Below are 27,876 nucleotides of genomic sequence, written 5' to 3'. Positions count from 1 at the left end.
AGGACTAGAGGCCTGGTGCACAAAAATTTGTGCACTCAGGTGGGAGGGGGGGTCCCTCAGCCCGGCCTGTGCCCTCTCGCAGTCTGGGACCACTTGGGAGATAACGACCTGCTGGCTTAGGCCTGCTCCGGGTGGCAGAGCACAGGCCCAATCCCTAGGTGCAGCCCCTGGTCGGGCTCAGAGCAGGGCCGACTGGGGAGTTGGGGCGCTGCCCCCTGTCATACACAGAGCAGGGCGATCGGGAGGTTGTGATTCCACCCTCAGTCATGCTCAGGGTAGGGCCGATTGGGGGGTTGGGGCACCATCCCCTGTCACACTCAAGGCAGGGTCGATGGGGAGGTTGCAGTGCTACCCCCTGTCATGCAGAGAGCAGGGCCAATCAGGGGGTTGGGGCATTTCCCCCTGTCACTCACAGAGCAGGGCCCATCACGGGGTTGGGGCACCGCCCTCTATCACCCACAGAGCAGGGCCGATCAGGGGCTTGGGGTGCCGCCACTCTCACACTCAGGGCAGGGCCGATGGGGAGGTTATGGCTCTACCCTGTCACACACAGAGCAGGGCCCTTGGGGGGGGGGTGTTGGGGCGCCGCACCCTGTCACACACAGAGCAGGGCCGATCAGGGGGTTGGGGCTCCGCACCCTGTCACACACAGAGCCGCAGGGCGATCAGGGGGTTTCGGCGCTGCCCCCTGTCACGCTGATCCTGGTGCCGGGAGGCCTCGCGGCTCCGCTGATCCCGGTGCTGGGAGGTATATTACCCTTTTACTATATAGGATAGAGGCCTGGTGCATGGGTGGGTGCCGGCGGGTTTGCCCTGAAGGGTGTCCTGGATCAGGGTGGGGGTCCCCACTGGGGTGCCTGACAAGCCTGGGTGAGGAGCTGAGGGCTGTTTTCAGGCTGGGGGTGACTGAAGCTCCCAACCGCTCCTTTTTTTCTTATTTTTTTTTTTATTCTGGGCCAGCTTTAGTTTGAGGCTTGGCTCCAGCTCTTAGGCCTCCGCTGCTGAAAGTAGGTTTCTGGCCTTTGCTTACAATGTTGCGATCCTGCTGGCTGAAGCCCGGCTGGTTTCTGGGGTTTTGTTTAGCTTCTATGTTTGTTACATAGTTGCTTGCAGCTCAGAGGCCTGCAGGGGCAGGCGGGGAACGTTGGAGTCCTCTGTCACTGAAGCAAGCAAGCCTCATGTTAGTTTCAAGCTGCCTGGCTGCTGGCCGCCATCTTGGCTGACAGTTAATTTGCATATTGCCCTGATTAGCCAGTGGGAAGGGTAGCGGTCATACGCCAATTACCATGTTTCTCTTTTATTAGATAGGATGCTCATATGGTATGCATTATTTTTGGTTTTGTTGAATTCATAATAATTTTGAGATCTATCTTTGTACATATTAGTGATTCATTTCTTTTTATTGCTGTGTAGAATTCCATTGTATGGACAAACCACATTTTAAAAATTCATTTACCTATTGATGGACATTTAGATAATTTCCAGTTTTTGACTACGTAAATCAAACTGTTAACCTTTGTGCATAAGTGTTTGTACAGGCATATGGTTTTAAGTTGGGTAAATACTTGAGAGTGTATATTTAACTTTTTAAGAAACTGCCAAATAGTTTCAAAGTGGATGTGTCAACTTATATTCCCCACCCAAAGGTATGACAGATCATTTTTTTTTTTTTTTCACATCTTCACCATTACTTGCTATTATCTGTCTCTCAACCTTTAGCCACTTAAATTAGTGTTTGGTGATATCTTGTTGTGTTTCTTTTGCAATAGAGATGTTGAACTCTTTTTTTTCTTTTTGTGCTTACTGGCCTTTTGTATGTTTTGTGAAATGTCTGTTCAGATCTTTGCTTTTATTTTTATTTTGGTTTGTTTGTTAAGTTATTATTGTATTGTTAGCATTCTTTATATATTCCAGTTACAAGATTTTATCTGATATATATGTTGCGAATATTTTATCTCTGTCTGTTGCTTGACATTTCATTTTCTTAACTATATCCTTTGAAGAATAGACTTTTAAATTTTGACGAAATACAATTTGTTGATTATTTTCATAATTTATAGTTTTTGTGTACTAAGAATCTGTTGCCTATAACATGGTAAGAGATTTTTCTCATATATTTTCTTCTATGTTTTGCACTTTAGGTTTTATTTTTAAGTTTGTGATTCAACTTGAGTTAATTTTTGTGTATGGTGTGAGTTAGAGTTGAGGCTATTTTCTTTTTTCCTAAATGGATATCTCATTGTTCCACCCCTTATTGAAAAGACATTTATTTCCTCATTGAATTGACTTATTAATTACCAGCTTCTTAAATTTACATTTAGAGTTTTATTGCTACCTTAAGTTCAGATATTTTTTGTTGTTACTTGAAGTGAATGAGATGATTAAATTTGCATTGTTCTTGCTAGATCATAGGAAAGTGGTGATAAATTTCTCCTGATAATAAGAATTAGATTTTTAACTGACTTATTGTTCTCCAGTTCAATCTGATCTTTTATTTTTAGGTGTTATACATAATATTGCATTACTTCGAGAGGTAATAATCAACTCACGCTTTATAAAAGGAGACATCAACACTAAATTTCTTTCTGATGTATATCCTGATGGCTTTAAAGGTTTGTATGCATTGAAGTATTTTAATATTAAAGTTATTATTTTTTACTTATTGTAATGTATACTTTTTTCTATTTTGAAATTAAGGCCTTTGGCCTATATTATACTTGATTTATTAACATACTTAGAATATCCTAGACTATTGACAGGATGATTTTGAGTATTCATGAGTAATTCACAAATGTGTAATCTATAATTTCGCTGAATTAAACTATGTGGAATGTGCACTAGTCTAGTTTTGAAGCAAACATATAGCTAGAGAATTAGCTTACCTGATTTTCTCATTTCTGCAAGTCAGAAGAGTTCTGCAGGAACTGTTCTTTAATAATTAAACACTATATGTGTATGAAAATTAGCGCTGAAAATTTCAGAATACCAGTTGCTGTTCCTGATAATAAAAATGAAGATGTCTACGAAGATGATGGTTTGTATTCTGAAAAAATTGGTTTTGAGTAAAATAATGAGTGGAATGTGAAATTTAGTACTGCAAAGTTATCAGTGAGTGTTTCCAAGTAGCAGGAAAATTGCTCATCAAGTTAGAGACAGAGAAAACCATTTAGTGAGCATTGAAAACATAGTTAAATGATATTAAGAAAGGATATGACTTACATGAGACTTAATAGAAATGTTATTCATGTGAAAGCAAGAAGACTCTACATGTATTTCTAATGAACTTAGGGATATATGAAAATTAGATATTCTCTCACAAATATCGTGTTTTTTATATCCATTTAAAGTCTTTTACTAGATAAAATTTCTCAGTCATTTTAGAAAATGTATTTAGATTGAGGTCAACTTCATGTAGTTGAACTATTGAATACGTTTACAAAGCAATTTCTTACCTCAGAATTTACAGTACAGTATTTTCGTAAGACTAAAAGGAGCTTATTGTTTTGATTGTTCTCTCCAAAACTTTAATGCTACAGGGTTTTATCATTAGTACCAAGAGAAATGGGGAATGTTTTTTATTTGGGAACTGAAATAAGACTAATGAATCATCAGTCGTTTTCCTGAACTTTTAAATTTTTGTAAATATAAAATACAATCTTAATATATTACAGTTTTATATTTGCATGATTATTTCATGCTATCATGAAGTTAGGAACCACTTATGTTATTGCTTTTTATTGTATCCCTAGCAACTACACAAATTCTAGGTTCAATCAGGATTTTCAGATGCTTTTGTGTCTGCCTGGTGAATGCATCTGTGGAGGTGATATGACATGAAACAGTAGGCAGAAGAAACAGCAGGACAGTACTTCAGGAAACCTTTCAAACAGGCATATTGTATGTGTGTATGGGTTCTTATAAATGCACACATTTACATATGTGTCTCTATATATATGCATGTATGACATAGAGAAGAAAATGGGGAATTAAAATTTCTAATTGGAAGTTTACTCTGTGCTGTACATGTAACAGTAATGTTCCAAATTCTTAAGGGAACTCAGATATTTACCTAGAACCTAATATTAAAATTTTTTGTGATAAACTTAATATATTACATTGTTTTTTTGGTAGGAAATTATCAGCATTGTCACAATAATTGTGTTTATTATGCTTATGCAGAATTTTTAAATTCTTATAAGTCATTAGAATGGCCTTTAGCAATTTTTAACCTCAGCTTTCATTTTACATGTGAGGAAGCCAAAGCACAGAGAGATTAGGGCTAAAAAACCAGTAATATGATAAAACCAGAAATTGAATTTAGAGCTTTCAACTTTTCTTTTAGTACTCATTCAACTTTGGAAGGATTCAAAGTCATAAATCACAGAAGTTTCAGAGTATGCTGTATGTTGTCATATTGCCTGTAAGGACTTTGAAGTACATACCTATATTTACCATTCTTCATGTCTACCTCTTATTTTCTCATGTGATTTTCATGTCAGTTCTTTCTTCTCTGAATGGCTACTATCTCTTGTTCTTTATCTTCAGATTACTCTGTTCCCCCCCGCTCCACCCCACCCCCATTTTTCTCTAGAGCAGGTCTTAAGTGTATTAAACTGTGTCATTTTGATTGTTTGATATATGTGCCTGAAAGAGCAGCAGGAAGTGGCAACTGAAGTTAATCCAGGATCTTCTCCATATGTTTGAGGCAGGGTCACTTTGCCCCTTTGGGATTACCCATCTGCTTTCCATCTGTCCAGCTATCATAGGCCTATGCATAGGCAAGTGCCTATTTTTATAACTGCATAGAAATTTTTTATGATAGGTGTTTACTATCCCAAGTTTATTTGTAGACTAGGACAGTGTTCCTAAAGGTTCCTAGATTGAACTTTGAAATGATTGTAAGTTCTAAAAATAGGATACACAAGAATTTGTTCTTCATGTCAACTTATTTTATTCTATTGTTGCAAAGCTATTTTCCTTTGATTAAAAAAATAAATGGAAATGGGGATGAAGGTATTTTGATTCTGAAATAAAGAAAAAATGAGAAAGTATTTTAAGACCTATAATTTCTGTTGTCCTGTAGTGAACATTTTGGATTTATTTCTCGGCTGCATTACTACACTGAAATCGCCAGCCTCATCAAAAGAAATGATCAAAATCACCTGAAAAGTTGCAAAATTTTTATAGACATTTGATTCAATATAAGAAAAATACCTTTAATTATACTTCTCCTCCCCCCGGCCCCCAACTGAATTTAGTCAAGGATTTCTTTACCTTTAAGAGTGGTACTATGATATATGGACTGAAGTGTGGCCTTTAAAGATCCAGTCATTAAAATTATTTCAACAAATAATAGATGTAAGCTCTAGAAGAAATTCAAAGACAAATAATACATTTTTCGTGCTCTTGAGCTTATATCACAAGAGAAATAAACAATAAACATGTAAAGAACTAATTACAGGATAGACTAAAATAAGTGCTAAGTAAAGATATAAGCAAAGTATCTTAGTAGAGGCAAAAGAAACCAATTCTGATTTACGGAATCAAAGCTGGCTTCAAGGACAAGGTAGCATTTAGACTGTTGAAACACCTTTCCAAGGACTCTATTCCATAGGCTCCAGGGCTGCCAAACGCCTTGAGAGAACTACTGTGCACATCTCCTAATCCATCCTTTTTGATGTAATGTTGATAGTTTGAAATTACCCCAGGAGAGAGCATTTACAATGAGGATGCTGCATGCTGGGGCTTTCCCCGCCCTTCAGTTTCATGAAGCTCCTCCCCATAGAAAATTGTGCTGCAGATCTGGAAAGTATCTGCGTTCTAATGGTGAATACTTTTAGTCATTGCTATTTTAAATGATTTTTTAAACATAATGTTTGAATTGCCTCATTTCTTTCAAATGAATTTAAATAACTATCCGAGTGTTTTTTCTTTTATGAATTTTACAAGTAGCATCTTGTTGATGATTCAGCATTCAAATTGCCTACACTGTACCATTTAATACTCTACTATCTGTGTATAGTACTGTGGCAAATAATAGTGTTAGAAATTGTGGTGAAATGAAACTTGGAAGGGACATTTTAACCTGCAGACCCTGGAATATAGAATCCTGCCTTGACTCCCACACTTTTTGAGGAATTGTGCAAATAGAGCAGATTTCCCTGCTGCACAAGACTCAGCCAGACCAGGGAGCCTTCCTAAGCCTTGTTAGGCTAGACCACTGTCCCCAGGTCCACTCTATTATGCTAGGACCTGAAGAGGGGAAGGAGAGAGATTGGTGGGCTGGTTGGTTGGGATTCAAACCCTGACTGCATGCAAGAGGATCACACCTTTATTTCCGTTAATCCTTCACACTGCAAACATGCCCTACCCAGTGTCCTGACCAGCCACACTCCTTTTCTACTTTCCTTTATCCTCTACTTAGACGTTAAATTTGGGATGAGGAGTGATAAGGAGAAGCAGATGTGAAGAGCCTTAAGTATGGTTTTCCTAGAGATCTGAGTATGGTTTTTTATTTGTAATTGTTTTGTTCTGTACCTGCTTAATATTCCTTTTTTCTTTCTTTTAGAAATTAGACTATAAACTTCTAGTTAGCAGGATTTTTTGTCTCATTTGAATAATATTGCTCCCTCCCATTTCCCCTGCAGGCTCCAATGTCTGGAATAATACTAGCTCCATAAGAGATGCTGGATAGTATACTTGTTTGAATGATTCATAATTCTAAAAGATAGAAGCATAGATGTTGACATTATGTATTTGATTGATTGCTTGATTGATTTCCCTCAGGACACAAGTTAACAGAGAGTGAGAGAAACCAGTTATTGGCAATAGCATCATCATTGTTTGTGGCATCCCAATTAAGAGCACAACATTTTCAAGAACCTGAAAATTCAAGGTACGTTAGATCATTTAAAACAGAAGACATGAACAGAAAAATATTAATTATCTAAAAGACAGGAAATTACTAATAAAAGATCTAACTAATCTCAATTCTAGACGTTCTTATGAGTGTTTGAAGTATAATAAAGTTATAGTGCTTAAAAATTGCTTCAGTTCAGTTCAAATGAATTTTTTAAATTCAAAAAGAAAAATGATGGTTGCCCCTTTAATTTGGACTTTATTAGAGGTAAGAAAATACTCTGAAAAGTTACAGGAAGACTGTTCAAGTAATTTGTATTTATTATTTCTGTTTTATTACTTTGTTAATCTTTTCTGTTTGTTTTGTTAATCCTCACCCAAAGATATTTTTCCATTGATTTTTAGAGCAAGTGGAAGGGAGGGGTAGAGACACAGAGAGAGAAACATTGATGTGAGAGAGACACATCGATTGGTTGCCTCCTGCACTCACGGGATCAAATCTGCAACCCAGGTATATACCCTTGACCAGGTGAGAGCTGACGCTCTATCCACTGAGTCAAACTGGCTAAGGCATCTTTGTTAATCTTGATAAAAGTTTTGAGAAGTGTTATAGTAATAAAATTTAGGATAAATCTTAGTAATTTCAAAAATATAAATATGAGCCCAGCCAGTGTTCTCAGTGGTTCAGCTCAACCTATGAACCAGGAGGTCACGGTTCAATTCCTGGTCAGGGCACATGCCCGGATTGCTGGCTTCATCCCCAGTATGGGGTGTGCAGGAGGCAGCCGATCAATGATTCTCTCTCATCGTTGATGTTTCTATCTCTCTCTTTGCCCTTCAGAAGACACCACCAAGAAAATTATAAAACAAGATAGCAAATGGCAGAATGTATTCAGTTATCTAATAAAGGACTTGACTATATAATATGTAAATAATTGTTACGATTCAATGGTAAGCCAAACAACCCAATTAAAAGATTTTGGCCTAGATTCTTTATTAAAGAATTTATATCAATGGCAAGTAAGTTCATGAAAAGATGTCCAACATCATCAATCATTAGATGAATCCCAGTTAGAACCCCAATACTATACTACCACACACCATTGGAATAATTTACATTAAGTGAGTGGTTAAATAAATGTATAACCATGCAATAGAATACTGGTTAACAATAAAAAAGAATGAAGTATGTTATACATGCATCAACATACATAAATCTAAAAATAAAATCATGCTAAGAAAAAGAAATCAGCTAAAGAAGACTACATGTGATTTCATTTATTTGAAATTTCTAGGAAAGGCAAAAGTGTAAAGACAAAGATCAGTGGTTGCCTGGGTGTGGATGTTGATGTCACAGAATTACATCTGTATACAGTCAGTGCCCCAAACCATAACCCAATAGTTATTCCTATTTCACCCATCATCCCAGAATCCTCCTCCCCTGCTATTACTGATGAACTCATTACACGTTAGAAGTTCCAAAAAATTATACCAATAAAATACATAGGCTAGAGCTTAGTTATGTAGATACTTGTGCACATGTTACCTGTATACAAGCAATTATTTTATTTTTGGTTAGTTTATTTTTCTACTGAACTTATCATTTATTTAGTATGCCAGTTTATTATAAAATTGGTACCCATAACAACAGAGACCTATAACATCTAGATAAATATACTGGCTTTTTTGTTGTTGTTGTTAATCCCCACCCAAAGATATTTTTTCATATTTTTTGGGGGGGCCCAGAGTGAATGGGAGAGAAGAGAGGGATGGGGGGGGGGGGGGAGAAAGGAGAGGGAGAGAGACATCAATATGAGAAAGACACATTGATTAGTTGCCTCATGCACTCTTGGGATCAAATCTGCAACCCAGGTACGTACTCTTGAGACTGGAAATCGAACCCATGTGCAGGCCAACACTCTGATCACTGAGCCATGCCAGCCAGGGCTATATTGATCTTTTGACAAAGTATAATCTTGTGTAGATAAAGTGACTTTATTTTTGCTTGTTCACAGAAGAGGTCCCTGATAGCAAAGCTGATGTAAGGTGGTTGTATCCTCACATTTTGGCTTCAGGATCATGTTTTCATTATTGGCTTGGGAATCGAGTCTAGTGTTAGCCTCCAGGTGTGGCTACATATTGCTCTGTCATGGGTGTGCTCATGTAATGTTTATGCTTCCAAACCCAGTGGCCTCCAGCCCTTCCTTTGTGTTGCTTGTTTTGGCTGCTGATTTTATTTTCCCAATTTCTCTATGGGTTTCACTCTTTCATCATTTATGACTTGGAAAAAGACATTAATAGTACGTACCCACAGTATTTGGATAGTAAAAAGATAGCAGTGCATTTTAGGAAAAAAGGTTAATGTGAGAAACAATAGCAATTTTTCTTATGATGACTGTAAATAAATTTGGTGAGCATAATTAAGGTTTTACATAAATATATGCTGACTTACCATGGTATTATTTTTAACTATCCTGTTCTTAAACACTTTTGACAGAAATGCATCATTAAAAGTTGTGTTAAGCAATCATTTCATGTTACTTGAAGCTAAAATTATTTTGTTGGCATTGTGGTTTGGCATAATAATTTGTTTCACTAACAGTTAATGATTGCAGGAAAAAATAGTAAGGAAAACAATTTTGCCCCTTTCAGTAATCTTTTATTTAGTTTTGCTTAAAAAAGCCTATTTCCCTGAGGGCCAAATACTGCTCACAAGTCAGGATTCACTTTTCTAAGCTAGGCCCTGCCCTTGCTTTACACCTCTGCTTTACTCTAGCCAGTGGTTCTCAACCTGTGGGTCGCGACCCCTAAGACCATTGGAAAACACATATATAATTACATATTGTTTTTGTGATTAATCACTATGCTTTAATTATGTTCAATTTGTAACAATGAAATTGGGGGTCACCACAACATGAGGAACTGTATTAAAGGGTCGCGGCATTAGGAAGGTTGAGAACCACTGCGTCTAGTCCACCTCTGCCATCCCAAGCTTCTCAGGTACAGTGAGTGCCACTCTGCCCTCGGTAGGTGTCTCTGCTTCCTCCTTCCCCATTAGTATTTCTGCATCTGTTGCTTTCTTTCCTTAAGTTGTGTAACTATGCATATTGCCCTGCAGCCTTTCTTATGATTTGGCAGTTAAACTTTCTAATTCCATGATTTAATCTTCCTATTAAACTATCTGACTCGTTTATCACTTCTAGGGAGAGCCAGGGCCACTTTCCTGGTGGTAGATTGTCTGGTGGCCAAATCTCTCTTCCCTAGTAGAGGGCTGTTTTGCATTACTTTGTATGGTGTGAGAATTTGGCAGGAGTTGTGGCTCAGACTAAAGCCTTTCCTCCCTTTTAGATGTCAGTCCTGAGGGTTAAAGCCATGCTGAGGTGCATGTGGGCAGTTTATGTTTTCATCTATTTTAAGGTATTTGAAAGTAAATGTTGATGCAGGTATATAGTATATAATTAGATTTTGTTGGCTTCTTTTTACTTGTTTGCTTCCTTTTCTTCCTTTACCTTTTACACCATTCCCCAGAGGATGTATTCAAAACCCTAAACATCTTAATCATCAATATTTAACTCTTTAATCCATTTTTAATTAATTTATGTGTATGTTATGAAACGAGTTTCATTTTTGTGATTTGGAAGTTTATTTATAAAATATTTCAACCTTACCCCTCCTCCCCAAAGTAGCATTTCTTTATAATTCTAAGGATGGCAAGAAAGAAATTTTTGTCTTAGGCCCGTGGTCGGCAAACCGCGGCTCGCGAGCTACATGCGGCTCTTTGGCCCCTTGAGTGTGGCTCTTCCACAAAATACCATGTGCGGGCGCACACATACAGTGCGATTGAAACTTCGTGGCCCATGCGCAGAAGTTGGTATTTTGTAGAAGAGCCGGTATTTTGTGAAAGAGCCACACTGAAGGGGCCAAAGAGCCGCATGTGGCTCGCGAGCCGTGGTTTGCCGAGCCGCAGTTTGCTGACCACTGTTTAGGCAGTTTGAGCCATATAACAAATTACCATAGACTGGGTGGCTTAAATAACAAATGTTTACTTTTCACAGCTCTGGAGGCTGGAGTTCAAGATCAGGTGTCAGCAGGGTCAGGTTTTGGTGAGGGCTCTGTTGGAAGCTGCAAAAACCCTACTTATATCTTCACTTGGCGAAAGAGGGCAAGCTAACTCTCTGGCCTCTTAGAGGGGCACCACTCATGAGTGCTCCACCCTTGTGACCTAATTATTCCCTAAACTCCCTTTTCTAAATACTGTAACCTTGGGCATTATATTTCAACATAGGAATTTGGGAGGACACAAGCATTCAGTAACAGTGAGTGTGTGCTCTCAGAGTGCGTGAACCTCCTCTCCCACTCCATCTCTTCCCTTTCCTCCCTCTCTCACCACCCATTCTCTTCTCTCTTTCTGCTTGCCTCCCTTCCTTTACCCTCTCCTCTTCTTTTCCCTCTCTTTCCCAATTGTGTAATTTGCATGCACACACACAACACATACAAATGAGTAGATGTGTGTATGTTAAATAAATACATTCTGTGGTTCTTTTGGCTCCTTCACCTGAAATTTCACAATGGTTGATGTGTTGCAGTGGAACCAGCATTGAGATATCAAGAGTCAGGATTTTGGTCCCAGTGCCACTACCAAGTATTAAGGTGGAACAAGCCTTTGTGCAAATGTTTCAACTTCTGACTCCAGTTTCCACCTCTGAGAAATGGCACTGTTGGATTGGACAATTCCTGAAATATTTTTCAGCTCAGCTTCTATTTGAATTGCATGAGGCAGACACTTTTACTTTCTGGTTTCTACTTTAGCCTTCTATTTCTCTCTTGGTATTTGAGCAGAGGTTAAAGACTCAAGAAAAGGAACACTTCACTATGGGCTACGGTTATGCTGATGAAAATATTTCCGCCTGAAAGGTTTAAAAATGCAGCATTCACTTTGTGGAGGATTACTCTGGGTGTATGGAGTCTGTGTGTAATCACCACTTTGAGCTCATACTTTGTAGAACATATCAAGTATCTTGACTGGCTACAGAGCCTGTCATCAGTTTAACTCTTTTAGTCACAGTAGCATAATGGGAAATTATATTCACTTGAATAGCAGTCGTTGTGTCTACATTTATATTGCATTTTCTTTCCTCATCTGGCTTCCTGATAAAATGGAGAATCAATATTTTAGTGACTTTTACCTGACAGATGCAATTATCTGTGTGTTGGGTTTTTGTTTTTTTTCTGTTAAAAAAGTGTCCTTTCCTGGTTTTAGATTTATAATTCATTTACCCATTCTTAAGTTTTCAATTAGAAGAAAAAGTTTAAGGTTTTAAAATATGACTTTAATCATTGAAAGATATAATTGGAAAAGAAACAAAAAATAGCTATATGAAAACAATTCCCAAGTAAAGGCAAGTATTTTTATAGTTACATATTGGCTCTTTTACTTAAATGTCTCTGAATTTAAAAGGATATGTCACATTATTAACACATTTTCACCGTCTGTGACACTAAAACGCAACTTTTATATTATACTTGTTTCATATTTGTTCTCAAGTTAGCTGCTTCATTATAACAATTAGGTTGATGTTTTAATAACGGATTATATAATGAAAAATAGTACTTAGGACATATATTCACAAACATACATAGTCATACTATGCCTCTGGAAGTATCTACTTTCACTTGAGCAATAAATTCACTAAAAGTAGCAAAAAGGGAGAAAACATCAATTTAGTTAATTTCCTTTATGCTTGCCTTACTTTTAGTATCTCTGTTATGATATTTTCATTTATTTAATTAGACCGTCCTGGATGATTTAGAAATTTATGTGAGATTAAGCAGAAAATATTGATTAAGTGGATGAAATGTCATATTTATAATTTTTTGCTAAATATTACATTTTAAAATATTTCTCTTTAATTCTACGATAAGAGCTGAATGGAAGACAAAATAGCCTCATTATTGCAAGAGAATTTCTCTGTTCCCTGCAATGACTCCAAAAGCTCTTGCACACTTCATCAGTATTATTGTAATTCTTTGGCTGCAGGATATTTGGCAGCTGTTGCACCCCACTGGCAAATCCTATTCATACTTCTTTCCCATTCACCATTGCCATTGGAGAATTGATTTCTCTCTCCTCTACTCTAACCTTTCCCAATTCATTTTGGATTGTTCAATGTGAAACATTTTAATTTCATATCATACAGCTATTCAGCTCACAATCCCTTTTTTAACCTGTCACCAGGGTAACAGCATAGCATGCTTTCTTTAGGCAATCAAGTTTTTATTTCACATGCTTAATGTTGCATTAAATGTTTGCATTTTGTTTAACCCCCTTAAATACTTTGAACTCTGGATATGTTTTGCAGGATAATGAAATTCTTGATTTTTGAATCAAAACTAAATTGACACTATCAACACATTCAGAATAAAATGTCAAATGATTAATTTATATAATTCAAAGATTAGTATTAAAATCCAAGTTAGCTGATCTGTGTAAGGAAATCTTCTGTAGACAGTGGAAGAATATTTGTATATGTAGCCCTGTTCCAAAAAAGGACTTAAAGGTGGTTTAAAGAGATTTGTCAGTGAGATAAGTAAAAATTTAAAAGAGTAATGGAATTAGCAAGTGGAAAAATTATATCTTTTAAAGACATTACTTGATTTTTCAGTGTAATGCTTTTTTCTCTATTTGTGTGTATACCATAATGATTTATGTCTTTGATTTAAGATGAAGTAATGTACTATTGTGTGGTTGAGAGTCTCTTCTAGGAGATGGATTTGGGCATTGTGTTTATCTATTTAGTACTACCTTTTCCTTAAAATAAGTAATTAAATTAAAATGATAGATTATACTAAATGAAATGCATATATTTAGATCTTGATTCTTTTAATTGAGTATATTTAAATTTCTATTTATACCGGTACTTTTTCATCTTTATCCCAAATAATAGTTTCAGTGAAATTTGTTCTGTGAATAAATTTTAAGAATTTAGGATATTCTAAGAAATATAAAAAATGCATAAGAAAAGGAACAACAGAGACTAGTAACCTATGTTATTTGAAAGCATTATCATTTTAGAAGATATTAGTATAGTAGTCGTTTAAATATCCTAATATACTATTATACAATCCCACATTAATGTATAGGATAAACTCTGAATTAAGCTGCCCATTTTTATAAAACCATCTTTTTATTTTACCTTTTTTTGGAACTTTAAAATATAGATATAGATATAGATATAGATATATAGATATATCAATTCTCTGATTCTTGATTTAGTGTTCTTTGTAATTTCTGGTTTTCTACAGTGTGTTGGACGAATTCTTATTTCGAGTGCTCATATGAAACTAATGGTCCTGGATCTAGATAGCATTGGTCTACATGACTAATGTTCTTACTATCTATTTTACAAAGGTCACTTTCTTTCAGTAGAGTAAATTCCTGAATATACAGTTTAATGATGACGGTTTTTTACCTACAGAGTTAGTTATTAGATCACTCCAAAAATAACAAATAGCACTCCGTATTGTAAGATGCTTGGGCTTAGAATAATGGCAAAACAGTTCCTTTCCTTTAGGAGGCTTAGGGTAGAATGGTGTAAGAAGACATACAAAGATAATTATCAACTCTGAAGATTGTTAGAGGAAAAGGCGAAGTTGTTGTCTTGGTGAGGAAAAGGAATATTATTTGCAGGTTTGTTACATTATTAAAATGTCCAGTTTTTTAATAACAAGTTACAAGACATGCAAAGAAATATTAAATGTATGGCCCATTCACAAGATAAAAAGTAAATAGAAACTGTCCAGGAGGAGCCCCAAATATTTTGCACATTATTCAGTGACGTTGGCCTCTTAAAAACATGTGCAAAGTGCTAAAGGAAACCAGATATGAAGAATTAAAGGACAGCATGGGAATCATGTATTGTAAAATAGAAAAATAGCAATAAAAAGGTAGAAATGACTGAAAAAAAGCAAATAGAAATTCCAGAGATGAAAATACAGTGCCTGTAATGAAAAGTATACTACAGGGACTCATCAGCAGATTTGAGCTGGCAGCAAAAATAATCAGCAAATTTGAAGGTATGTCAGTTGATTTATTCAGAAAGAAGAATGTACAGAGCCTCAGAGACCTGTAGGAAACAATCAATGCATCAACTATACATGCTGTGAGTCCCAGAAGGAGAATAGAAGACAAAGGAACAGAAAGAATAGTTAAAGAAATCATGGCTGAAAATTCCAAATTTATGAAAAACATTCATTTGCACAGTGAAGAAGCTTGGAAAACTCCAAGTAGGATAAGTCCAAAGAAATCCACACCTACATACATCAGAGTTAAACTGTCAAAAACAAGAATCTTAAAAGCAAGAGAAAAATAGCTCATCATGTAAAAGGGATCCTCAATAAGATTTTCACATTTTACCAGATAGCATATAACCCAGAAGAGAATGGGTTACATATATAAAGTACAGGGGGCAGAGGTTGGGGGCAGGGAATGTCAATCAAAAATTCTATATCCAGCAAAAATATCTCTTCAAAATGGAGTAGACCAGCAGTTCTCAACCTGTGGGTCACGACCCCTTTGGGGGTCGAACGACCCTTTCACAGGGGTCACCTAAGACCATCGGAAAACACATATATAATTACATATTGTTTTTGTGATTAATCACTATGCTTTAATTATGTTCAATTTGTAACAATGAAATTGGGAGTCACCACAACATAAGGAACTGTATTAAAGGGTCGCGGCATTAGGAAGGTTGAGAACCACTGCAGTAGACATTAAGAAGTACCCAGGTAAACAAAACCTGAGTAAATTTGTTGCTAGCCATTCTACTGCTCAAGAAATATGAAAGGGCCCTTCCTTATTTTGTTGGAGTGTCATCATGTACACCAAAAGATGACTGGTTTGATTTCAGGTCAGGGCACATACCCAGGTTGCTGATTTGATCCCTTGTCAGGGCGTGTGTGGGAGGCAACCAATGGATGTTTCTTCTCACGTTGATGTTTCTCTCTTTCTCCCTTCTTCTCTCTAAAATCAATTAAAAAAATATGAAAGAAAGTACTTCAGGGTGAAATGAAAGGACATTAAACAGAAGCATGGGTAATAAAGAGCACTGGTAAAGATTACTACATTAGTAAATATAAAATATAGTATAAATATATTTTTGTTTTGTAGCATATTTTTTCTGATATAATTTAAAGACAATAATTCAGTAATTATAAATCTAAAGCATATAATATATACAGTTATTCCTTGTATGACAATACAAAGATAAAGGCAGAGGAAATGGAGCTATTCTGAAGCAATTAAACTAGCATTAATTCAAACTAGAGTGTTTAAAGATAAGGTGCTAATTGTAATCCTTAGGTTAACCACTAAGAAGGTTGCTTTACAAAATAATAAATGAAACACTAAGTGAATTAAAATGGTACACTAGAAAATATCTATTTAAGAAAAGAAGGCATTAATAGAGGGAGTTGAAGAACAAAAAGATAATGACATATAGAAAGAAAAACAAAAACAGCAAATGTAAATCCAGTCTGAAGAGTAATTATATTAAGTGTAAATAGATTAAGCACTCTAATCTAGGACAGATATGGTAGAACGGATAAAAAACAAGATCAAAGTACATGCTTTCTACAGTATTTACAGTTTAGATTTAAAGACATTATAGGTTAAAAGGAAAATTATAGAAATATTTACCAGACAAATATTGTATTTATACTAATATTACTAATACTACTGTCAGACAAAATTTTTTTATGACAAAATTGTTACTAGAGACAAGTAGGTATATTTAATAATGATAAAAGTGTCAACCAGTCAGAAAGCTGTAACAGTTATGAACATACAGTAAATCCTCACTTAATGTCTTGGTAGATTCTTGAAATGACATAACAAAACCAGTTTTCCTTAGACTGATTTAAACAAGAGTTAAATTCCTATGACATATTTCTGGTCACAGTAACATTAGCACATTTCTAAGTAAATACCCAATATACTTTTAATATTAAACTTTGAAATAAATGTGAGGTATACATATATTTTGGAAAGATTAAGAAACAAGATAATTATTTTCCAACTGGCTTATTACAGCTCAGGGTTGTGGGTGGCAAGTCTATTTGGGCAGCTCAGTTTTCAAGACGATAATCAACCATGAACAGGATCCTATCCTTTGTAGGGTGCGCTCATATATACTCACACTCACTCTGATTGGGACAATTTAGACACACCAATTCACCTCGTGCACATCTTTGGGATGTGGGAGGAAACTGGAATCCTTTGAGAAAACTCACACAGACATGGGGAAAATGTGCAGACTTCACACAGACAGTGGCCCCAGCTGAGAATCATTTATTTTCATCAACATTATAACAAAATGACCTTAAATGAAATATTATTCAAGAACCTGCTGTATATGTACCCAATTACAGTTTTCAAATATATGATCCAAAACTGAAATTTCAAAAAGGAGAAATTGACACTTTGATAATAGATGAAGATTTTATTTTATTTTTTAAATTAAATCGTTGAAAGTATTTATTTTTTAAATTAAATCATTAATGTTTTATTTTTCAAATTAAATCATTATTGTTAAAAGTATTGACCTCTTTTAGCCTGCCCCCGCCCCCCGCCCCAGGCCTGCACTACCCTATTGTCTGTGCCCATGAAATAGATAGATAGATAGATAGATAGATAGATAGATAGATAGACACACACACACACACACACACACACACAAGTTCTTTGGTTGCTCTCTTCCCCACCCACCTACCCATCCACCTCCGTCTTCCCTCTGAGATTCCACAATCTGTTCCATGCTTTTATGTTTCTGTATATACTTTGTTCATCAGTTTATTTTGTTCATTAGATTCCACATATGAGTGCGATCCTGTTATATTTGTCTTTTTCTAACTGGCTTATTTTACTTAGCATAATACTCTCTAGGTCCCTCCATGCCATCTCAAAGGGTAAGAGATCCTTCTTTTTTACTGCTGCATAGTATTCCATGGTGTAAACGTGCCACAGCATTTTTATCCACTCATCTACTGATTGGCACAATTAGCTATTGTAAGTTATGCTGCTATGAACATAGGGGTGCATACATTCTTTCTGATTGCCATTTCAGGTTTCTTAGGATATATTCCTAGAAGTGGAATCACTGGGTCAAAAGGCAGTTCCATTTTTAATTTTTTGAGGAAACTCCATACTATTGAAACCAAAATCTCAGACATCTCTTGTAGCAATATGTTTGCTGATACATCTCGTAGAGCAAGGGAAACTAAGGAGAAAATAAACAAATGGGACTATGTCAAAATAAAAAGCTTCTGCACATGTTTACAATGGGGGAAAAAAGGTAACACCTATAATACTTTCAACAATAAAGATAAAAGATAATATCAGGAATGTAAAAAGGCAACCTACAGAAAAGAAGAAAATACTTGCAAATCATATATTTGGTAGACTTTTTGTCTAGAATATATAAAGAACTCATAAGTCAATAATAAAGACACCCAATTAAAAAAATGGGCAAAATATATGAGTAGAAAAGTTTCCAAATAAGATATACAAATAGCCAATAAGTCCATGAAAAGATGCTCAACATCACTAGTCATTAGGAAAATGAAAATTCAAAACCATGGCGAGATACCACTTCACACCCACCAGGATGGCTATAATAAAAAAGATAGAAAATAACAGTGTTGGTAAGAATATACAGAAATTGGAGTCCTCAGACATTCCTGGAGGGATTTTTATGAGTAAAGTACTGCAAACCTGTAAGTAACTTGACAATTCCTCAAAATGTAAGACATTACAACATGACCCAGCTATTCCACTCCTAGGTATATAACTAAAGGAAGTGAAATCATATGTCCACACAAATGTTGCATACAAATATTCATAGTGGCATTTTTCATAATAAGCCAAAAGTGGTAACAGTGCTAAGGTCTATGAAATGCTTAATGGATATGTATAATATTAAATAAAACTTGGTATCTTTATAGAATGGAATATTTACTCATTAATAAAAAATAAATGTAGCCATAGCCAGTTTGGCTCAGTGGATAGAGCATCGGCCCTTAGACTGAAGGGCCCCGGATTCGATTCTGGTCAAGGGCACATACCTCAGTTGCAGGCTTAATCCCCTGGTCCGGGTGTGTGTGGGAGGCAACCAATCTGAATGTGTCTCTCTCACATCGCTGTTTCTCTCTGTCTCTCCCCCTCCCTTCCACTCTCTCTAAAATCAATGGGCCCTAGCCGGTTTGGCTCAGTGGAAAGAGCTTCGGCCTGCGAACTGAAAGGTCCCAGGTTCAATTCTGGTCAAGGGTACATGCCCCGGTTGTGGGCTCGATCCTCAGTGGGGGACTTGGAGGAGGCAGCCATTCCATGATTCTCTGTCATCATGGAAGTTTCTATCTCTCTTTCTCCCTCTTCCTTCCTCTCTGAAATCAGTAAAAACATATTTTTAAAAAAATCAATGGAAAAATATTCTCTAGTGAGGATTAATAATAAGTATTGATACTTTATAGAACATGGATGAAATTTGAAAACATTATGCTAAGTGAAGTGGGAAGTCACAATAGACCAGAAATTTTATGATTTCAATATATATGAAATGTCTAGAAATAAGCAATTCTATAGAAATAGAAAATGCATTATTGGTTGTGCAGAGCTACAGAAATTGGAGGGGGAATGTGGAGTGACTGCTAATTGGCCCAAAGTTTCCTTTTTTAGGATTATGAATATATTTTTGAAATGCTTGCAGTGATAGGTACAAAATTCTGTGAATATACTAAAACCCATTGAATTGTACCCTGGGTTAAATTTGTGACATATGAGTTTAATGTCATTCGGCTGTTTACAATTTTTTAAAGTTTGTATATGTTGTATGTCTTCTCCAGAGTATATAATTGGAGGAGGGTTAGTTGGGAATAACTAACCCTCCTAAACTGCCATTTTTACAGGAACTGGGACTTCTCTGTGCTATTTTAACTTTATGTTATATTCAGAGGCAGAGAAGAAAAGAGGGAAGAATACTGGTTCACACATGTGTACTACTTCTACCCGCCAGAAGCTCTTTACAGCTCTACTTGCAAGGGTTATTTATGTCACTAAATTGGGAACAGTCATATAAATATAGTTTATAATTATGAGAAGAAATATTCTTAAATAAGACTCTATCATGCTAGAAGACATAATGATGTCTAATTTTAATTTCTAAAATTTGGACTTTAGTTATACCATTAAGGAAATAAATATAATCCATAATGATAAGTGAAAGAAGCCAGTCTGGAAAGGCTATATTTTTTATTATTCTAGCTGTGACATTCTTGAAAAGGCAAAACTATGGAAACAGTAAAGATCAGTGTTTGCAGTGGATTTGGGAGTGGGGGGAGGGAGGACAAGTTGAGTAGGTGGAGCATGGGATTTTTAGGGCAGTGAACTTACTCTATATGATATCTTAATGGTGGATACATGTCATTATACGTTTGTTCAAACTTGTAGAATGTACAGCACAGAGTGAACCCTATATAAACTGTGGACTTTAGTTAATAATATTGTTATATACTAATATATATATATATATATATATATATATATATGTATGTATATATATATATATATGAGCTGTCTGTACTTCTTGCTCAATTTTCCTGAAAACCTAAAACTTCTCTAAAAAATTAAGTCCATTAATTTAGAAAAAAACTGCTGAAGGTAAGACATTTTAAAGAAAATTAACAGTAAGACATTTAAAAGAAAATACGCCACAGAATAAATAATTCTGACAAAGGCTTTCTATCCAAAATAAATAACTTACCCAAATAAATAATAATAATAAGGCCAACATCCTAATGAAAAATGGGCAAAAACTTGAAAAAAATGGACAATAAACACTAATGTTGAGGTGCTTAACATTATTAGTCATAAGGAAAATGCACAGTAAACTATGATGAGATATGGTTTCTCAGCCACTAGCCTGGCTAGACGTAGAAAGACTAACACCAAATGGTGGCAAGGATATGGAGCAAATTCCATTGCTAGTGGAAGTACAGATTTTTTTAGTGTTTTCTTTCTAGATTATTTTTTTACCCACGAGAAAATATATGTCTCCAAAAAAAGACTTGTACAAAGAATGTTCATAAGAGCCCATAACTGGGAACAACCTAAATGCCTTCAACAGAAGGATGAACTGATGTGTGTTTGTACAATAGAGTACCACTCAGCAATAAAAACAGAATGGACTATTCAATATGAATGAGCCTCAGAAACATTATAATGGGCCCAGCCAGTGTTGTTCAGTGGTTGAGCATTGACCTATAAACCAGGAGGTCACAGTTCGATTCCCAATCAGGGCACATGCCTGGCTCGTGGGCTTGGTTCCCAGCATGGGACGTGCAGGAGGGAGATGATCAGTGATTCAAATCATTGATGTTTCTATCACTCTCTCCCTCTCCCTTCCTCTCTGAAATAAATAAAAATATATTTATAAAAAAACAAACAAAAAACCATTATATTGGGCAAAAAAACACACAAACCAAAACACCACTCATAAGAGTCACATAGTTTTGGAGCCTGTTTATATGAAGCTTTAGTCTAATTCAGCGATTTTCAACCTTTTTCATCTCATGGTACATATAAACTAATTACTAAAATTCTGTGGCACACCAAAAAATATATTTTTTGCCGATCTGACAAAAAATGTATATAATTTTGATTCATTGCCCTAACTGGTTTGGCTCAGTGGATAGAGCATCAGCCTGCAGACTGAAGGGTCCCAGGTTCGATTCCAGTCAAGGGTATGTACCTTGGTTGCGGGTACATCCCCAGTAGGCAATGTGCAAGAAGCAGCTAATTGATGTTTCTCTCTCATCGATGTTTCTAACACTCTATCCCTCGCCCTTCCTCTCTGTAAAAATATCAATAAAAAATATATATTTTTAAAAATTGATTCATTCACGCCGGACAGCTATAGTTGTATTGGCTATTGTCATTTTTTTATTTGACAGTGTAAAGGTAAAGAGGTCAGTGCCCCTGACTAAATAGTTATTGCATGTTTTAAAATTTATTGCAGTACACCATATATTGCTGCACACTAGTTGAAAATTGCTGGTCTAATTGATAGTTGAACTGTTTGGGGGAGGGGGCATTTCCACTGGAAAGGTAAGTGGTGGAACTTAAGATTTTGTGGGTTTCTCTGTGTGTAAATTGTATATTCATATTAAAAAACAGGGTGGTTGAAATAATAGAATATTTCAGATAGTGCACCAAATTATAACAATGGTAAGTCTTTTTTTAGCATTTTTGTGTCAAGCACTAGTCTAAGCATTACATTCCTTTATCTCATTTAATCAACATGTCAGGTATTTTTATTATCTTTGTCTTACTGATAAGGAAACTGAGACACAGGGAGGATAGTTACATAGCTTTTGTGGTCAGTGATCAGTCAGACACTAAGGACTGCGGGGGTGACGGCTGTACAACATTGCCTTTCCTGACCAGTTGTGTCCAAAGTTTAAACTGAGATCCTTAAATTCTAATTGGTGGAAGAAGGGAATAGGGTGTGCATAATAGGAACATATGTACAGTTATGAGAACATCATTATTCATTTCTAGATTCAGTTGCTATTTGCATAAAATTTGTAATGCTAATGACACCAACCTGGGTGTGTTCCCTATTTCTAGACACTATTTTGTGATATATGCTGTTCTACAAGGACATAACATATTTGAGTGTACACATTTTAAATTGTGTGCAGACAGAATTCCATTCCTCCACTGTGACAATTTCTAGCTTTGAAGAGGTTCTCTGGAAATGCTGCTTTTATCTTTCTTCTGCAGTGATAAACTTTAATGTTAGAGTGTTGTAAGTTCTCACATAATAAGGCTTAGATTTTTGTTTGGTTTGGCAGTAGACTTCTGTTTAAAATTCCTTTAATCTGTTCATTCCGTGCTTTTTATATTCATTTTGATAGCTGATGGCTCTGTGAAGAATTGTGTATGAATTTATTGCACTAATAAAACTTGTATTTGTGACTCTCCATCCCAACTTGCTTAAAAGTGGGTTTTTCAGTGAATTGCTGAATTTTTGTCTTCTTTATTTTTTTTTTCCTGAAGGAAATAAGAAACAATTCATATGCTACATCTAAAGTTTCATTAAAATTGCTTATGCCCTGTCTCAGGCATTTAAAGTGGGCCATCTGTCTAAACATCTCTCTCTTTTTTTTTCTGATCATTTCCTCGACTTATTCATGAGCCATGGGAGGGCTCCTTTGTAGTCTCCATGGAGCTGGTTCTGTCTACCCCCACTGAATACATCTATGTGCTTGCATAACATAGCTTTTCACCGTGCTGGAAATTCTCTGAACTTCGTTCAGATGAATGGCCCACTTTTCTGAAGGCCTTTTTCTTCCTGCAAAGATTTGTATGCAGAAGCTGACCTCTGTGGCTATGGAATGCAGCATATTATTCTTGATCATTTTACAGACCACCCACTGTGAAAGTTATGATGAAGGATTGCTTAATGATTCTTTGACCACTAACATTGTTTTAACTCAGTATTTCACTCCTAAATAGGTAACAGCATAGTTGAAACCAGCTTTTCTGAGTGTCTGATAATATGGTTTTGAGATGGTTATAATCCCGGCTAACTAAAGATCCTGATAGTTTTGTTTACATAAAATCTGCTTTAAAAAAATGACATGTTATAACAGTGTATTTGCATTAGTACTTTTTTGATTAAAATATTTCAATAAGCTAAATGCATTAGCATTAACATTTATGACAATCAACTGGCAGTTTTTGTCATAAAATGTAGAAAAATTTGGTTTTATTGAGCATATTCTTTCTGGCTGGTTGATGATAATCAAAGTAGACAGGTCTGGGTGAGAGCTATTATTTGATTTGCTTTGTGAGTAGTTGTTGATGTGAATTCCTTCTCCCTTTTTTGGGGGGGAGGTTGTGTTTTGAAGTAGGAGCTTAAATTATATCAGCTTTGCAAGTAACTAATAAGTTGTACAGATGAAATTTTTGATCAGTTGGTAGCTGTTTTCTCATAGATACATACTTCAGGAAAGGTAGCTGGTTTCTGTGTGTTATTGCCATGAAGAGCTGCATGAAGCTCCATGAGTTTTTCCCCTTCTTTTCAGAGTCATTTATAAAAATCTTCTCTGAGACTAGTTTGGATTTATTAGATAAATGTAATTCTTTTTTGAAATTTGAAATATAACTTTACATAATAATTACCATTATAAACAGTAGAATTGCTATCAATCGTTGTTAGTATAGTTTCAATAATTTTGCAGAAATAGAGCATATGCTGTCTGAGGAACAGCAGCTGTGTGTGAAGCCTCCCCCCACCAGCCAGAGAAGCCTCCACAACTGTGAACAGCACCCACCAGAGGAGTTGCTACCAACTGAGGAGCAGCTGCTACCACAACCGCCCAAGGAGCAACCGCAGCCCAAGGAGCCACTGCCACCCAAGGAGCAGCCACTGAACGACTCAACATCTAGATATGGCCGTACGATCAAACATGGGTAGACAAAGAAACCCCCAAATGAAAGAAAAGGAGGACTCGCCAGAAAAGCAGCTAAGTGATACAGAAGCATGCAACATGACAGAAAAAGAATTCAGATTAAGGGTCCTAGAGTGCATAAACCGGATGGAGGAAAAAATCAACAACTTATGCAAGAAGCAAGAAGAAACAGATGAAAAAATCAATAAATTATGTAAGAACCAAGAAGAAATGAAGAGTGATATAGCTGCAATAAAAAACACCATTGAAAGTTTCAACAGTAGACTAGGAGAAGCGGAGGACCGAATTAGTAAATTAGAAGACAGGGAAACAAAACACACCCAAACTGAACAGCAATTGGAGAAAAAAATTAAAAGACAGGAGGAGAGCCTAAGGGAGCTATGGGACAACATGAAACGAAACAACATACGAATAAAAGGGGTGCCAGAACAACAGAAAGAGGAACAGGGTTAGAAAACCTATTAGAAGAAATAATATCAGAAAACTTCCCAGAGGTGTAGAAGAAAAAAATCACACAAGCACAGAGAGTTCCAAACAAGGTGAACCTGAAAAGACCCACACCAAGACACATCATAATTACCATGGCAAATGTTCAGGACAAAGAGAGAATCTAAAAGGCTGCAAGAGAGAGACGGAAAGTTACATTCAAGGGATCTCCCATTAGACTATCAAATGATTTCTCAACAGAAACACATCAGGCCAGAAAAGAATGGACAGAAATTTACAAAGTGATGCAAAGCAAAGGACTGAATCCAAGAATACTCTATCCAGCAAGGCTATCATTCAGAATTGAAGGGGAAATAAGAAGTTTCACAGACAAAAATAGGCTAAGGGAGTTTATCACCACCAAGCCAGCAATGCAAGAAATGCTAAAGGGACTGGTGTAAAAAGAAGAAATAAAAAGCTCAGAAAGAAAACAGCCACAAAAAAATAGAAATGGCTACAAACAAGTACCTTTCAATAATAACTTTAAACGTAAACACACTAAATGCTCCAACCAAAAGACATCGAGTGGCTGAATGGCTAAAAAAACATGACCCATACATTTGCTGTCTACAAGAGACCCACCTCATTAGAAGGGACTCACACAGACTGAAAGTGAAAGGATGGAAAAATATCTTTCAGGCAAATGGAAATGAAAATAAAACTGGGGTAGCAATACTTATATCGGACAAAATAGACCTCAAAGTGAAGGCCATAACAAGAGATAAGGAAGGCCACTTCATAATATTAATGTGATCAATACAACAAGAAGATATAACCCTGATAAACATATATGCACCCAATGCAGGAGCACCCAACTACATAAAAAAAAAGCTCCTGGAAGATATCAAAGGAGAGATCGACAACAATACAGTCATAGTAGGGGACTTTAATACACCACTGACATCACTGAATAAATCCTCTTGACAAGCAATCGGCAAAGAAACAGCAATCCAAAATGACTCACTAGATCAGATGGACTTAATTGACATCTTCAGAACACTTTACCTCAAAGCCACGCAATATACATTCTTCTCAAGGGCTCATGGGACATATTCCAAAATAGACCACATATTGGGTCACAAACAAAGTCTCCCCAAATTCAAGAAGATTGAAATCATACCAAGCATCTTCTCAGACCACGATGGCATAATATTAGAAATAAACTACAATAAAAACAACCCCAAATACTCAAACACTTGGAAACTGAATAGCACGTTATTAAATATTGATTGGGTTACCAATGAGATCAAAGAAGAAATTAAAAACATCCTGGAAACTAATGACAATAAAAACACAACAATCCAAAACCTATGGGACACAATGAAAGAAATCCTGAGAGGGAAGTTTATAGCTCTACAGGCCTATCTCAAAAAACAAGAAAAAATGATAGTAAATCATCTAACTCTACAACTCAAAGAATTAGAAAGAGAGCAACAAGAAAAGCCCAGAGTGAGCAGAAGGAAGGAGATAATAAAGATTAGAGCAGAAATAAATGACATAGAGACCAAAAAAACAATACATAAAATCAATGAAACCAAGAGCTGGTTCTTTGAAAGGATAAACAAGAGTGATGAACCTCTAGCCAGGCTCACCAAGAAGCAAAGAGAGAGGACCCAAGTAGCTTGTCTTTTCACTTTGTTAATGGTTTCCTTTGCTGTGCAAAAACTCTTCAGTTTGATATAGTCTCATTTGTTTATACTTCCTTTTGTTTTCCTTGCCTGGGGAGATATATCAGAAAAAAATATTGTTATGAGAAATGTCAGAGATTTTACTGCCTATATTTGCTTCTAGGCTTTTTATGGTTTCAAGTCTAACATTTAAGTCTTTGATCTATTTTGAATTTATTCTTTTGTGTGGTGCAAGAAGGTGGTTTAGTTTCATTATTTTGCACATGTCTGTCCAATTTAACAGAACCATTTATAATAGACTATCTTTAGTCCATTGTATGTTTTTGTCTCCTTTGTCAAATATTAATTGACTATAAAGGCATAGATTTATAAAAAAGAAGAAGAAGAAGAAGAAGAAGAAGAAGAAGAAGAAGAAGAAGAAAGAAAGGAAAGGACAATTCAATGAAATCAGTAAAACAATACATTTAAAAATGAGTAGTTTATGGACATTTACTTCTATTCAGTTTCTTCTTAAGGTGAAGAAAATTCTAAAAGAAAATGAGTAGTTTAATAAAGATAGAAATCATAAAAAAGAATCCAAGAAAAATTCCGGAGCCTAAGAACTCTATGAATAAATAAAAAAATTAAAAAAGGTGGCAATAGAGAGCATTAACAACAAAATGGATCCAGCAGAAAAAAGCATCTGTGAGTTAGAAGACAGAAATTTTGAAATATTCCAGTTGGAAGAGAACAAAGAAAAAAGAAAGCCTATGTGATCTATGGAATACTAACAAAAAGAACAATTTGCAAATTGTTGCAAGTTCAGAAAGAGAAGAGAGAAAGAAAGAGGCAGACACTTATTTAAATACATATTAACTGGGAACTCCCCAAGTCAGGGGAGATATTTGGACATCCAAGTTCATGAGGCTCATAAGAACCAGTCAACTTAAAGTGATCCTCTAAAACACACATAACAATAAAGATAAAGTAAGAGAGCCCTAGCAAGTCTGGGTGCGCACCCGGCCGACCTCCAGCTCGCACCTGGCGCAGGCTCACTCGGCTCGCAGGCTCACTGGAGTGGTATCGATTAAATACTCGTGAGTTGATTGATTACTCGCGGGTGTGATTAAGTAATTAAGCTAAGGAGCCACTCGGAGCCGCCAGGTGCCCACCCTTGAGGTTTTCGCAGAACCAGCTGGGCCAGAGCCTCCGCTTCTCCCCAGGGATGAAGCTGGCAGCCTGGGCTCCTCCCAGGCTCCCCATGGCCAGCCCCACTCCCCTCCGTGCCGCCAGGCTGCTGTGGCTTCCATGACCCGGGCACAGCACTGGCCTTGACTCGCCTGTGCTCAGTCCCTGTTGGCTGTGACGCCGTTGCCCCATTTTGCTTCCATTAAAA

At 36.3% G+C, this 27,876-nt stretch overlaps 1 protein-coding gene across 4 annotated transcripts in view; it reads left to right on the top strand.

The window, feature by feature from the left end:
• The window catches only part of PCCA (propionyl-CoA carboxylase subunit alpha), a 385,844-nt gene that overhangs the window by 228,785 nt on the left and 129,183 nt on the right, over positions 1–27,876 (top strand). For all 4 annotated transcript variants that reach the window (XM_036297141.1, XM_036297140.1, XM_036297142.1 and 1 more), the window contains 2 exons: positions 2,502–2,612; positions 6,787–6,895. In XM_036297141.1, coding sequence (XP_036153034.1) covers positions 2,502–2,612; positions 6,787–6,895 — 220 coding nt within the window. The remainder of the gene's footprint in view (positions 1–2,501; positions 2,613–6,786; positions 6,896–27,876) is intronic.

This window comes from Myotis myotis, unplaced genomic scaffold (genome assembly GCF_014108235.1).
Source record: "Myotis myotis isolate mMyoMyo1 unplaced genomic scaffold, mMyoMyo1.p scaffold_m19_p_3, whole genome shotgun sequence".
Lineage (NCBI taxonomy): Eukaryota > Metazoa > Chordata > Mammalia > Chiroptera > Vespertilionidae > Myotis > Myotis myotis.
Note: the sequence above shows the minus strand (reverse complement) of the source record. Positions and strands in the feature narration are given on the sequence as shown.